The 15,329-nt window shown below is 38.9% G+C and overlaps 2 protein-coding genes across 5 annotated transcripts in view; one reads left to right on the forward strand and one right to left on the reverse strand.

Moving 5' to 3' along the window:
• Positions 1–225: 225 nt before the first annotated feature.
• neurod1 (neuronal differentiation 1) lies at positions 226–3,860 on the reverse strand. The gene is made up of 4 exons (XM_078262845.1): positions 3,779–3,860; positions 1,856–2,104; positions 1,181–1,410; positions 226–894 (listed from the first exon to the last, which is right to left on the reverse strand). The coding sequence occupies exons 2-4, from the start codon at positions 2,080–2,082 to the stop codon at positions 332–334; spliced, it is 1,020 nt and encodes a 339-aa protein (XP_078118971.1). The 5' UTR covers positions 2,083–2,104; positions 3,779–3,860; the 3' UTR covers positions 226–331.
• A 3,417-nt stretch (positions 3,861–7,277) lies between these two features.
• itprid2 (ITPR interacting domain containing 2) overlaps positions 7,278–15,329 on the forward strand; it is a 40,098-nt gene continuing 32,046 nt past the window's right edge. For all 4 annotated transcript variants that reach the window (XM_078262372.1, XM_078262374.1, XM_078262373.1 and 1 more), the window contains exons 1-2: positions 7,278–7,381; positions 13,193–13,317. In XM_078262372.1, coding sequence (XP_078118498.1) covers positions 13,275–13,317 — 43 coding nt within the window. In that variant the 5' untranslated portion in view covers positions 7,278–7,381; positions 13,193–13,274. The remainder of the gene's footprint in view (positions 7,382–13,192; positions 13,318–15,329) is intronic.

Consider the following 15,329-nt stretch of genomic DNA (forward strand, 5'->3'; position numbering starts at 1 on the left):
TTTCCTCCAGATTATTGCTTATTGATTATTGGTTATTGATTATTTTTTCGTGATAATATGGACAATTAACGAGACATTCAGAGAACGTCTTCTGCAGGATGAAGCGCTACAAAGAAGGTTACATCATCAACATGACATCGTCATCGACATCATCGCCCTCATGATGAGGAGGGGTGGTAAAGCCTAATGCAGACAGAAAGAAGAAAAGAAAGGAAGGAGGAAGGATAGGAAGAAAGACAGCTATGAAATGATAGACATACACAGAACTGTCTCTCTCTCCATATAACTGTTCGTCTTTCTGTCTTCATCGGTCTCTCTGTCCTCCTCGTCCTCAGGAGTCGTGGAAAATGGCGTTCAGCTGGGCGTTCATCATCCGCTCGTGGTGTGAGTGTCCGTCAAAGCCCATCAGCCCGTCCACCTGCAGCTCACCGCACCGCGGGTTGGACCCCCCGCCGCCATAGATGGCAGGGTGTCCCCCAGCTCCACCACCCCCATAGTGCACGCTGAAAGAGAAACTCTTGTCGTAGTCTGCCGCTGCAACGGTCTCATGCTTGAAGGACGAGAAGTTCCCGTTGATGCTGAGCGGTGGGCTGAGGGGCGGGTCAAACGGCGGGGCGTCCGACACCAGGACGCCATCAAAGAAGGGCTCCATCGAGCTGTAGGGCTGACCTTTGACCTGGTGGAAGATGTGGGAGGGCTCCATGGTGCCGTAGGGCGGGCTGGGCAGGCCGGCCGTCAGCCCGGGGCTCTGGTAGGAAGAGTAGTGTCCAGGATAGGTGGCAGCACCGGCGGGGGGAAGGTGAACTGGCAGGTCGGGGGTCTGCTCCGGCAGGAAAGTCCGAGGATTCAGCTGCAGGCAGCCTGCCACCAAGTTAGTGGTCGGCTGAGACAGACCTGAGAACAGAGAGACAATAATCAGTCAATACTGATCAATACACATGCTGTGTCTAAGTCTTACAGAGCTGCTAGCTGGTCATAGTTAGTCTTGTTGTCACATGACAACATTTTTTTCTCCACAACTGTGGAGTTGTCAAGATTTTGGTGGGTTTCACTGATATTTGAATATTAAAAACCCTCCCAGGTTGAATCTACATGCCGATCACTTTTCCCTATACATGTCAATTTCATCAGACAGGGTCTTTGTCACCCCGGCACATTTTGTTGCTGTAAGGTGACTGACCTTTGCAGAGTGCCTGGACGAAGCTCATGAGGTCGGGTGCCTTGCCGGAGCGCAGGACCTCACTCAGGGCCCAGATGTAGTTCTTAGCGAGGCGGAGCGTCTCGATCTTGGACAGTTTCTGGGTTTTGGAGTAACAAGGGACGATTTTCCGCAGACTCTCCAGAGCGTCGTTCAGCCCATGCATACGGTTCCTCTCCCGGGCATTAGCTTTCATCCGACGGACTTTAAACCTGCAGAAATACAAAGAAAATACAATGTTAGCTGTGTTATTAATTATCATTTCTGTAACTTCCAAGTAGTGATAGTGCAGCTAAACAAATGTCTGCAAACGCAAGTAGTTAGCTTAGCTTACATGCATTTTGGCAGCAATTGCTGCTCAATGTGCAATATGTAGTCACTCACATGGAACAGAAGACATCCACAAATAGGTTTTTAGATCATATCCTTCAAAAGTTTGATTTTGTTATTGTATCTTCATGAAATAATGATTTTGCCACCTGCTCACATTTCAGTTCTGTCCCTTTAGAGATGATCACAATCCTGCTCCTCTGAGGATGAACCTTGTTTAATGACTGCATGACTTTTCCTCTATAGCGCCACCCTCAGGACAAACTTTACATTTTTGTGCATTTTAGCTAAAAATATTAGTTTTTAAAAGACATCAATCTCCTTCACCTCTGAATACGAGCCTTCGTCATCTTCTTCTTCTTAGGCCCTCGCCTCTTGGGTTTGTTCTCGCCGTCCTCCTCCTCCTCTTCGTCCTCATCATCCTCCTCCTCTTCCTCCTCCAGCTGTTGCTGGCTATCCTCCTCCTCCTCTCCTCCTCCCTCTGAGGGGCTGTTAAGCTCCTGCTGCTCCTCCGACTCCACTGACTCCTGCTCCTCTCGCACAGATCTGGTCATGATGCTGATTCTCTGTTTGAGACTAAAGAAAACAGAATACATATGTTCTTTAAAAAACTCATTATCACACTTAATCCCTGTATGTAGAAGGCAGCTTATTAATAGAAAATAATTCAACTGCCCATTAGAGGCCTGGTTATGATAAATAAAAGGTTTTAAAACATGTTTTAAAAGTTATAAATAACTACCTCATTCAATAATATTTCATATTTTAAGAACAAGTGGCATTTATTTCCACATTGTCATTTTTATATCACATCCTACAAGATGGGTTTGTGTTATTTATTATTTACACATGAAAGTTAGTTTTATTGGACTTGATTTTGCAATATCATGATTTATAAGATAATCCACACATTTATATAGTCATTTAATGACGAAAAGAATTATTCCCATGAGCTCAGACTCAATATTCATGCTTCATTTCTATGTGTTGAACAGAATCCGCAAATAGCCTATAGGCTAACTGATGATGAACTTTTATTTTCCTGGGAATAAAATGAACAGAAACACAATAAAACATGAATTGAGCTGCTGTGATTCGTGACTTGAAAGAATATACATTTTTAACTGATTGGGATTTTTAAATGCAGAAAGCTCTCAATCTGATTCCAATCGGGATCTAAAAATATAAGAAAGTTAAAACCTTAGCCTAATTAATGCGGCTTTTGATATATAAATGTATTAAAACAAATGTGTGAAGTATGATTATCCTTGTGTGTGCAGGAAAAAATGTAGAACATAATAATATACTAGCCTACGTCGAAATAAATAAGACGGAAAATTCAATCAACATAAAGCTGGTTGCAACTAAAAATAACTCACCGCAGAGTCACGTTTATTGCATTTATATCGCTGACCAAACTGACAAATTTGACAAGGGACGACTTTACAATATGTAGGCCTGTGACATATAAGACCTTTAGTTTTATTTTTAATTAGAAAACCCGAAAACTGTCGCAAAAACAGCTTTCAGATTGTCCGGAAAGAAACGGAATCAGCTATTTATTCAGTTTAGTTATTGACATCGTTTCCAAATCTACAGCTTTGGTCCATAAAATTAATATTCTTTATCTGTTTAAAAGTCGTCAAAATGAAGTCCGTTTGAAAAGATCATGTTTTTTTTAAATTTAGGATATAGGCTAAGCGGCAGATTTAATGACGTCTTAAAACGCAACATAAAAATTCACCGTTCATTAGGCCTATAAGAAGGCTAGTAGACGGAATAATGGGCTACACATTATTATTATTATTATTATTATTATTATTATTATTATTATTATTATTATTATTATTTCCTTCCTGTTTTCCGCTGACTGGTAACGTTCATTTTACAGATCGACAGACAGGTGGAGGTGAGCGGACATAGGGACGGGAATAAAAGACCACCAAAAAAACAAGAAATAGGCTGTAATTATAAAAGAAATAAGAATAGCCTATAGAATGTAGAATATATATATATTATATTTTATATATTCTATAGAAACTAAAATAAGGTTATTTCTTTACACTGATTTATTTGGATACAGGCAAAACGAATTATTAAGTTAAATTAGCATTCATTTGGTTAATTAGCCTAATCATATGTATCATCCTGAAGGTTAGATTGCACAGAAATCCGAAGAACTAATCAGAGGAGGAATTTATCAATCAGATATTTGTTATTAATCTGTAAATGAAAAAGACCTAGGCCTACCTGTTGTAACAAGCCGCTGTTCGTCAGATCGCACGCATCCCGCGCGCTCTATGTGCGTGTCGTGTGCGTGACTGTACGTGACTTGCTCTGAGTTTTCTGAGGTGTGTGTGGGAGGATGCCGTTTTTATACTCAGCATCACACACATACACACACACCAGGGTTTGGAGGGGGTAATTAGCATATTGAGGCCACGCCCTGCTGGCACGCGCCATATGGTGCGTACGTCATTAAAACGGCCCCGGGGATCACGTGACAAATCTTCCACTTATATCAGCCAAAGAGTCTCTCTCTCTCTCACTCTCTCTCTCTCTCTCTCTCTCTCTCTCTCTCTCTCTCTCTTTGTGAGGAAAGTTGACCATCTGTCGCCACATACAACTACACATGCATACACATACATCACACTCATGGAAGATTTGTGAGGTTTATCATTATTGTTGTTGTAGAATAACAATAAGAAGACGATGATGATGATGATGAAAATATAGAATATCACTAGACTTACCTCCAGATGTGGTCTGACCAATCCAGTGGCATTCTGATTGCAATGCATTTACACTTGCATTAATGTGAGTAATTATGTGAGATTACATGCTAATACCAGGTGGAGATGACCGTCTGTTCTAACTGCTTACAGGTTCAGGTGTTTTGTCAAAGTCAGTCTCCTTCTCCGATTTGTGTTTGCTCTCACCTTCACATGCACCCATCCAATCTTACCCTATCTATATCCTCGACGTTCCGCTGGATTTCACTCATTTAGGCCGGATATCCGTTGCCTTGGGCTTCCTTTGTGTTGGCATTTTAAACTCTGGTTTATGAGGATGGTTAATCCTTTCTCAGATCTCTGCAGGGTAAATCCAGACAGCTAGCTAGACTATCTGTCCAATCTGAGTTTTCTGTTGCACGACTAAAACTACTTTTGAACGTACACATGTTCCACCAAAACAAGTTCCTTCCAGAGGCTATTTTGCAGAGGAGCTGTTGCTCCGTACGGTGCTTAGCCCAAGACGATTGTGATTGGTTTAAAGAGATGCCAATAAACCAGAGCACGTTTTTCTCCCATCCCAGAATGCTGTGTGGACTCTGCAGACGCTCGTCCGCTGCGCCTTGATGGAGGAAGGTCTGGCAAAGCGAGACTAACCTTACCTCGACCAGTTATCTCACAGTGTGATGCTGGACCACACCCTGGTTCCACAGATAAACTGGTCTGGACACACCTGTGAAGCAAGTTGCTTAGATTTAAGGTTTTAGCATAGAATTAGAATTAGAGTCGAACAGACATTTATATTTAAATCACTAGCAGGACGTCAGAGTGGCAGCCATTTTTATGTGTACCGTTGCCATTGCAAAGAACTGTGACCGTTGTAGCCATGCTAAAGGCTGGCTCTGGATGGCTATGTTGATCAATTCACCACTTTGGTTCAGAGAGAAATATCTCAATAATTGTTGGATTGATTTTCATGAGATCCAGTACAGACATTTATGGTATATGGATTAGTTGTAATCACTTTGATGTTCCCTTAACTTTTAGAAACAGGGCCATTTCACACTTTGGGGGGGGGCTGTGTTCGACCATTTCTGTAACTTTCCTATAGGCCTACTTTAAACAAACATCACTCTTTTCTTACGACATGGTCAGACAACACGTCCTACGCACTAATGTGCATGTTAGCCACATCAACGGCATGTTCAAAAAAAAGTCAGCAGAAAATGGAGGAAACCAGTGGGCTCCACAGCCACTGAGTCAGACTAGCTGCATCTAGGCTCTCTGACCAAACAGAAAAAGCAGTGGACTTTGGATTTGAGCTGTTCTCCAGTGAAGAGGTTGCTAAGGTAATGGTAAACCGGTCGCTAGGAGATTACTAGGCAACTTAAGAGGACCTGTGTGTCTGTCCCATCAGTGTAGATCCTGTGACAGCTAATGGTTAACACATAATCAATCTATATGTCTCTTTGCTGTGTTCAGTTCAGGATTAATAAAAATGAAAGATTTATCTCCGTGCCGCTCACAAATTCTGAGTTTAACACGTAATGGTAATACACTTTTTTTCTGTACACTTTAGTACTTCATAATGTCAAGAATAAAAGCACAGATACCCAGAACAGGTTAGGCTACAAGTCGCCATTTGATTTGATGGTTTTCCAAATCAAACCAAAGGTGCAAGTGGCTTTGAGTTATAGTTTCACTGGAATAAAACAAACCAAATTACTTGATCAGTTGACAGAAACAGGAATGATGAAGAATTTGAAATTAAAATGAAAGAAAAGTGAACAAACAGCAGAGCAACTCGCTGATGAATAAGAACTATTATTCTGTGTAAGTGTGTGTGTGTGTGTGGGTGCGCGTGAAGAAGGTCAGATTACCCTATTCATACATAGACCGAAGCAACCAATGAAAACTCAACACACACACACACACACACACACACACACACACACGTTTACTTAGGTCACTTTTGTGGACATAGACTTACATTAATTTCCTGGAGACTAACCCTAACCACTACTTACCAAACTCTAAACCTTGTCCCAAATCTGGTCTTTAGTCTGAATTGTGTCCCCGGAGGTAGCCTAACAGGAACACACACACACACACACACACACACACACACACACACACACACACACACACACACACACACACACACACACACACACACACAGTAGTATATCTCAGCCAAAACTGTACAGTGATTAACTTTGAAACTTTTTGATTTACAGTCAGACATTTAGTTTGTCACATTTCTTAATAACACTTTACTTTAACGGCACTATCTAGCATATATAGTCATTTAATTAATGGTTTATAACACATTTTAATGTCTAACATGACTAATTGGAGAGACCCTTTTAACAGCATCAGGAAATTAATTATTCAAATTATGGTAGGTTTGGTTTACATTTAGATCACTTCTATTTTAATTCAATATTTGGATCAATATCTTGGGCAGCTGTTGTATGAGCACAGATCCATCAGCAGCAAAACATCTCAGTGAAGAGGATCATCATCATCAGTGTTTGGTTTCCATCTAGTGGTTGCATGTAGGTGCTGCAGGTAAAAACTGAGAAAAAGAAAGAAAGACATTTTTCTTTCTTTCTTTCTTTCTTATATAGCATATATCTTATTCTTCTGTCATACAGTGTCACATGTTTCATTGGATGATAGCCTAATATTTTTTTTTAAATATTTTTAATAATATTTTATTAGGATGCGTATGTGTCAGCAACAATGTATAACAATTAGCCTAATAGTTTTACGTAAGTAGTACTTTGACTTTAACTTGTGATGGAGTAGCCTATTTTTAGACAATGACACTTCTACTTACTTAGCCTACTGTAGCCTAAGTAAAAGTTGTGAGTAGCTACTTCCTCCACCCCTGTTTACCCCACTGTATGAGTTGACTGTAATTACCGTATGACTGTCAGTAGAGTGTGTGCTGACCAGTCAATCCGACAGGTGTGGCTGTTTCTCCTCCGCTGTCCGCTGCGGACACGCCCCCTCTGGTTTCAGGAAGCGGAAGCAGGAATGTTGCAGTGTTTTCAGAAAAGTTTGGAGAAGTTTGACAGTTTGGAAGCAGAGACACAAACTGCGGAGAAATATGACGGTGAGTAACTGTAACTGAGTAACCCGCTTACAGTAACGTTACTGCTACTAATACTACATATTGTAGCCTACTGCTGAATATGATGGTAGACTACTGCTGGTTTCGTTAGTTTCTTAGGACACGGAGAGTTTGACTAACGTTACTGTCAGTCCTGTCCTCCGTCTCAAACAGCAGGAACAACTAAACTAGAACAACAAGTTAAGTCTGAGCCTAAAAGGGAAAGTGTAATGACACTATAGGGATTTAATAATGGTAATCTCTTTTATTTTGATTTAAAAGTGCCTGATTGATGTTCATACAGAAGATCAGTGATTCAGATCAGATGTGTTGAAGCTGGACGGTGGTGAAATAGTCTACATTCAATCTACTGGGCTAACTACCGTACAATTTTGGGGTTGTACTTTAATTGGAGTATTTTCTTGTTATGCCTCTTTCTACTTCTACTCTTCTACCTTTCATATGAGAATATTCAAATATTGTACTTTTTACTGCACTACATGTATCAGGCAGCTTTAGTTACTACTTTACAAATTAAGATTTGTTTGCACACAAAACATACAAAGCTTATAAAATATGATATTTTGTTACCCAGCAGTATATTCAAATACAGCTCAAACAATTAGTCGATTGACAGCAAATTAATTGGCAACTATTTTGTTAATCGGTTAAACTTTTTTCATGCAAGACATTTTAAAACATAACATATTTTTCGCTATTTTCAATCAAGTGAATACTGGAGCATTTTTTAGCTGGCATTTTTGTTGAGAAATGATATATAAGACCATTCGATTAATCAACGTTTCATTTCGTTTTGGCTCTTCTACTCCTAAGTTTGTTCTGTTTCCGTCTGCCAACAGCGGTATCTGAAATTCTTCTTTTTACTCTTTAGTGACATTTTTGTAAAATAACTCACACACCAATTTTAGTGGTGTGTTCTTTGCAATGTTTTCCTTTGGAATGTTGTGTAGTAGAGGTATGACGTAGCTTAAAATGGAAATACTTAAGTACATAGGTGCAAATACCTTAAAATTGCACTAAAGTACAGCACTGGAGTAAATGTACTTGTACACGTTTCATGACTGTACAGAAAGATATAAGTAGAGCCTTTGTTCAGCTTCTCTTTGATTTTCCAATGCCCCCCTGCAGTTTTATATAACAATGATGTAACAGTGACGTATAAAGGCTCCATGTCCCCACGCCCACACTGTTTAAGTCTGTAAGCAGTAAGCATTGATCACTGTCCTTGAGATGAAGGTTCAAGTGTGCTTGCTGTGTGCAGGTTGAAGGAAACCGAGTGTAAGTGTGGTTTCATTCATACAGTCATGACCTCCGAGTCTGGTTTCTTTTATAGTCGACAGTCAGTGGGGCACCTTATCTCAAAGACATTTGATCACGATGATATAAAACAGAGAAAAGCATTTAAAAAAAAAAAAAAAAAGTACTTTATTGCAAGAGTGCCAGGGATGGAGGATGTATTCAGATCATTTAAGTAGTACTAATTTGATTTGTAGTTGGTTGAGGTGGAGCTAATTTGGAACTATTTTGTATAGGACTGTATGCATATACATTATGGATTCATCTGTCGATTAGGCTATTTCCTTGAGCAATAATAAAAATGGAGATTTGTCTTTCACAAATACCCAGAGCATATAGTGACACCCAGAGCATATAGTGACACCTTCACAATGTCTTAAGTGATAGTAAATGAAATATCTTTAGTAGAACTGGGCGATATGGAGAAAATCAAATATCAAGATATTTTTGACCAAATACTTTGATATCAATATTGCGAAAATATTGTAGGGTTGACAATTGGTGCTTGGTGGATATTATGACTAAGTGGGTAAAGGCAAATAATAGAACAGCTAGAACAGTCTGGTAGGTTCAGAAAAGTATTTCACTTTACTGTAATGTAGCCTGTAAAACCAGGAAAAGACAACACTTATGTCATATTACAATATCCAAAATCTAAGACGATATCTAGTCACATATCACGATACGATATATTGCCCAGCCCTAATATTTAGGTTTTGGACTGTTGGTTGAACAAAACAAGCAATGGGAATAAGACACCGCTGGCTTGGGAAATCTTTTTTTTGTGTGTGCCATTTTCTGCCATTTTTTATAGACTAAAACAAACCTATTTCTAGATGTTTTGATGCTTTTCTCCACTATGAAAACGTATCTCTATTAAATCCTTTAATAACTGTCAGAATCCAAACTAAACACAGCTGCTGTTCTCTGTAAAGAACAGCACTACAGACTCTTTATGGCCTCCTTTTAAGCCCACAGGAGTGTTGATACTTGAGAGATGTTGGGGTGACAGATGACTAAAGAGGACTGAGGGGTTGAAAAAGAGGCTCTCTGCACTCCTCTGTGTGTTGTTGTTTCTGACATTTCAGTTTGTTTTGCATTTACAAGAGAAATCTAAAAATAAATCTTCCCTCCCATCTCTCTCTCTCTCTCTCTCTCTCTCTCTCTCTCTCTCTCTCTCTCTCTCTCTCTCTCTCTGTATCTCGACAGGAAGTTGTTCTGTCATTCATCCTAAACACTTGTTTCCTGTTTCACACGTTCTCATTTAAATTTGGCTGCATGTTCTTTTTTTTTTATTCCTCTTCCTCTCCATCCTTCTCCTCCAGTCAGTGACTCCATATGGATTATTCTATTTTTACATCCATGCTTTAGTTTCCTCCTCCCATCAGCTCATATTGTGATCTTGAGTTTTATTTTAGTAAATTACTTTATGGCTGAATCCCAACTATCGTTAGCAACCATGTAACCTTATTACCTATTATTACATTTCTGTGTATGAACAGTGCTCAGACTTCCTCAGTAGTAAACTGTGATCTTGTTCCTGTTGGTTTCAATGGTCGGCTGATGGCCGGCTGCCGGGGCTCAGCCAGCCTTTTGCCTGTGATACTGAACTGAGGGAGTTAGTGCAAAAATGTAAATGGACTGCATTTATAGAGCACTTTTCTAGTCTAACGACTACTCAAAGCACTTTTACATAGTACAGGCACCATTCACACACATTCACATTCATACAAGGTGCCACCTGCTCACTCAGCTAAACATTCGTGCACATTCACACACCAATGTTACAGCATCGGGAGCAATTTGTGGATAAGGACACTTGGACATGGCCCCAGAAATAGGAACAACTGCTACTGTACTAATATTTATTTTTATGAATGAAACAATGAATCTGTTAATTATGTTTACAAAAAACAGCAAATTCTCATATTGTATAGGCCTATATATATATATATATATATATATATATATATATATATATATATATATACACACACACACCTGAAAGGTTTAGTAATCAAGTAGTCAATCAAGAGAAAATTAATCATCAGTGTTCTTGACAGTCTTGACAGTTCTTGACAGTAATTGTTTAACTCATTTATCAAGCAACAAGAATACAACAATGCTAGCAGCTCTGTGAGGCTGTACAGTGATGCTTTGAGCTAAATGCTAACAATGACAATGCTAACATGCTAATGTTTACAGTAATGTTTACCATATGACTGTACTAAACACACATTACAACTGTGGCTGATGTGAATGTCAAACCAAGACATTTGAAAACATCCCCCTTGACTCTCCGAGCTTCTGTTGGGCATTTTCTGCTATTTACTATTTTATAGAATAAACGATTAATACATTCATCTGAAACCTAAATCGACACTGTTACAGCTCTAAAAATCATATCTGAGAAATGTCCTGTCTTGGCAGAAACTCATTTAAAACTTCAACACTGAATGATTTCAGTCCAGTGGTGACAGTTCTTAGAGATAAATCCTGTTGAGAGCATACAATGTGTATGTAATGTGTTTTGTCAGACATTACATGTTAATGCTGATCATTTTCTAAATCATCAATTTTTTTAGATTGACCTCCTTCAATCCAGGCAGCCTCTGGTTTCAGTTCATTCCTATAATAAATCAACTTGCAGAGATTTAAAGCTTGTTTCGGACAGATGAGCCATCAAAGTCAACATTACTCACCTAGGCTTATACTTTTTTGTAGGTAATGTTTAATGTATCATTGTGTAGCAGCTGTTTGGGAAAACTCCCTTTTGGTGTGTTGAGATTCTTTACTTAAAGAAAAGTAGCAACACTACAATGTAAAAGTTCTCCATTACAAGTAAACGTCCTGCACTTAATGTCCTACTAAGTATAGAAATATTATAAGCAAAATGTACTTTAAGTGTCGTCATTATGCAACAGAACGGTTCCTATGAGTGTTATATTATTCTAAATGGTAGGTGCTTTGATTATTATTACTGATGCATAAACGTGTTAACAGCAATTAAATGCTGCAGTTGGTCGAGATGGAGCAAATATAACTATATTATATTCTGTAGCATTGCATCAATATTTTATTAACTGATCATATGTGTTGTCAGTAAAATCACAATTTTTACTTGTCACCTGACCTGACTCGCAACTCCAATTGTCAAATAAATTACATGGACATGGAGTAAAAAGAACATTTAAGGATAATCCTAAAAAAGAATTTTGGGCCCGACCAAAGATATTAATTATTGATACCAAGTCTGATTGTATACCGGTAAGCTGCAACCGGAAACATTAGATATTATAGAACTTAATGTATTGCAAAATAAAATAAAAAATGCACAAAATGCATAGTAAAAATGACATATATACATATCAGTAGCATGTTTATTAAACATGTATCTGACACATTGAAATAATAGCTGGAGCTACTAAATATGACACACCTTACTTCTTATTTCCAAATACCAAAGGCTCTGATTCAAAGCGAGCAATGGTAATTGAAAGTTTAACTAATAGAATGACACTCCCAAAATTGACATGATGGAATCAGCTAATAGTTTTAAGAGAGACGACTTATCGGATTTGTTGGAACTACAAAAAAACTAACTCGCAATTGTATAGTAATGTTACAGAGATCCTTTACTATTAAGTAAAAGTAGAAATACCATAGCCTAGAAATACATCATTACAAGTAAAAGTCCTGAATTAAAGTATTGTAAGTATTATCAGCTAAATGCACTTAAATTATCAAAATTAAAAGTTGTCATTATACAGAATGGCTCCTTTCACAGTGTTATGTTATTATAGAAAAGTATTCTGTTTTTATCACTAGCAAATAATACATATAAGAGCATTTTAATGTTGAGGTTTGTCAACGTGGATCCAATTTTAGATACGTTGTATCATATCATGTTTTTTTTATGTGAAAAGTAACTAATAACTATAAAAGTTAAATAAATGTAGTGGAGTTAAAACTACAATATTTCCCTCTGAAATGTAGTGGAGTAGAAAAATAAAGTAGCATAAAATGAAAATACTCAAGTAAAACGCATATGTCAAAATTGTGCAGTACTAGTAAATGTACTAGTACATTTAGGCTACTTTATTACATTCCACTAGTGATAAAGTAAAGTAGTAGTACTGTTACAGTAGCTCAAACCTCAACTTAAGGACAAATAGCTATATTTACCTTCCACCAGTGATTTGTCCATGTTTCCTTATTGTTTGTTTGTGTGTGCGTGTGTGATTCTATTATTATTATTAATATTATTGCTCTGCATGCTTACTTAAACTAATACAATAACTTAAAATTGATGTTGTATTATTCTTTTTTTAGTGTGACTTTGTAACATCTGTCCAGGGATTACACATAAAAAAAGCCTTCTGACCTACTCTGCCACATTTACAGAATTGTTTATTAATGTGCATTGTTCCTGTTAATAAACCAACCAATAAAAAAATTAGTGAATACAAATTATTCTCCCTTTGTCTCTCTCTCCAGGTGTGTTACCTGCTGCTGATGTTGCTGTAGAGTCGTCAGTCTCCTCTGACTGACTGGCCTCAACCAGACACGGAGAGCAGATATGGAGAGTGGATCTCTGGAAATGGACACCAGCACTGCTCCAGGTGGGTCGTCTTACTTAAACAGTTGAAATAGTTAAAAAAAATAAATATAACTAAAGACTAATGCTAACTAAAATAAATAAATGCTAACATAAATATAGAATAGAAATAGTTGATGAAAAAAAGTAACGGATCAACAGTTGGAATAATTAGCTAGCTAGCTAACAGTTAAGCAATATTACACAATGCTTTCGAAAGTCGGCGCAAGCGCTTCGGTCCTAGACGCATCACTGTCGTGCCAATAATTACATTAAATCAAACCCTTGAGTGTAATATTGCGATTATAACGGTTACCAACTAAATAAAGTTATAATCAAACTGTATTCATATTGTGGGGCAATTCGCTCTCAAAATAAAAAAGCAACATAGATGATTTCTAGTCCCTCCCTGTTTAGTTAGCTAACGTTAGCTTTGTAGAGATCGTGGGATTTCCCAAACTGAATAATTACCGCAAATATATAGCTACACCAAACTGCTTTGCTATGTCTATCCTGTTATAACTAGCTAGCTAAGATATCTGCTAAAAAAATATTTTTTCCATGGATTTCGGTGACCTGTCCCCGGCAATGTCCATGGTTTTCACTGTGACTGACAGTCCCGAAATTGGAATGAAAGAAAGAAAACATTGACTAAACGTATAGTCGCACATGCTACACGCGCAGGCTAAAGACAGCCAGAGCAAGCGCTGCTTAGAGCTCAACTTCGGTAAAGTTAGAAAGATATTCACAGATTCGAACTTCCGGGATCAATTACTCTACAGCAAAATGTTATTAAATCATAAATGACGCATCTTTCCTACCGTAGTAAGGTAAACAACGAGCTACGAACTCATTTTCATCAAAGCCGTCCTCCAACCTGGAGAAATAACATTGGTCTCTACGAATAGCCGGCGGTGAGACGGCAGTAAGACGAGTGCTTAGGGACCGTCTACAAACTACAACACCGAAAAGAGATAAAAGATAAAAGAGTCAAAGAGTCATGTCTCCAAAACTACTCCACACATAGAACCCCCCCCCCCCTGCTGATTGTCTGAATTTCTTTTCAAAGTGCACCAGATTGATGCATATAGACAACATTTTCTTACAGGGGAGCATGCCCATGGAGCCCCCTAGGGGTGCTTGTGCCCCATTGCAGCTCTAGGTCTAGTGACGCCCCTGGGGCAGTGTCCCTGTTTTAAGTTTACAAAGATAAAAACATTACCTGTTTTGGAGGTATTTACGCTTCTGAGCTGAAAATGTCCCCAGATTTTGTCTCAGAAATCTGGTCACATTCTAAATGTCTAGTTGACCAATCAGATTGCCTCGGATCTACTTGTTGTATAATAATGGACAAAGGTCCTCTATCTATACAAAACCGTCTCTGTAATGGATAAACAGTTGGAATGGTTAGCTACAAGTGGATAAACTGTTGGTTTAATAAGCTAACAGTAATGGATTTAAACAGTTGGGATAATTAGTTAAGGTAACGGATAAACAGTTGAAATGGTTAGCTAAAAGTAACAGATATACAATTGGAATATCCATCCATCCATCCATCTTCATCCGCTTATCCGGGGTCGGGTCGCGGGGGTAGCAGCTCCAGCAGGGGACCCCAAACTTCCCTTTCCCGGGCCACATTAACCAGCTCCGACTGGGGGATCCCGAGGCGTTCCCAGGCCAGGTTAGAGATATAATCCCTCCACCTAGTCCTGGGTCTCCCCCGAGGCCTCCTCCCAGCTGGACGTGCCTGGAACACCTCCCTAGGGAGGCGCCCAGGGGGCATCCTTACCAGATGCCCGAACCACCTCAACTGGCTCCTTTCGATGCAAAGGAGCAGCGGCTCTACTCCGAGCTCCTCACGGATAACTGAGCTTCTCACCCTATCTCTAAGGGAGACGCCAGCTACCCTCCTGAGGAAACCCATTTCGGCCGCTTGTACCCTGGATCTTGTTCTTTCGGTCATGACCCAGCCTTCATGACCATAGGTGAGGGTAGGAACAAAAACTGACCGGTAGATTGAGAGCTTTGCCTTCGGCT

Source organism: Sander vitreus, chromosome 11 (genome assembly GCF_031162955.1).
Source record: "Sander vitreus isolate 19-12246 chromosome 11, sanVit1, whole genome shotgun sequence".
Lineage (NCBI taxonomy): Eukaryota > Metazoa > Chordata > Actinopteri > Perciformes > Percidae > Sander > Sander vitreus.

What these genes read in the sequence shown, in the direction of transcription:
- neurod1 (XM_078262845.1), bottom strand. Translation starts at nt 2,082, where the DNA reads ATGACCAGATCTGTGCGAGAGGAGCAGGAGTCAGTGGAGTCGGAGGAG. An exon ending in ACGAAGGCTCGTATTCAGAG is followed by an intron (nt 1,411 to 1,855) that starts GTGAAGGAGATT and finishes GTATTTCTGCAG; the next exon opens with GTTTAAAGTCCGTCGGATGA. An exon ending in CGTCCAGGCACTCTGCAAAG is followed by an intron (nt 895 to 1,180) that starts GTCAGTCACCTT and finishes CTCTGTTCTCAG; the next exon opens with GTCTGTCTCAGCCGACCACT.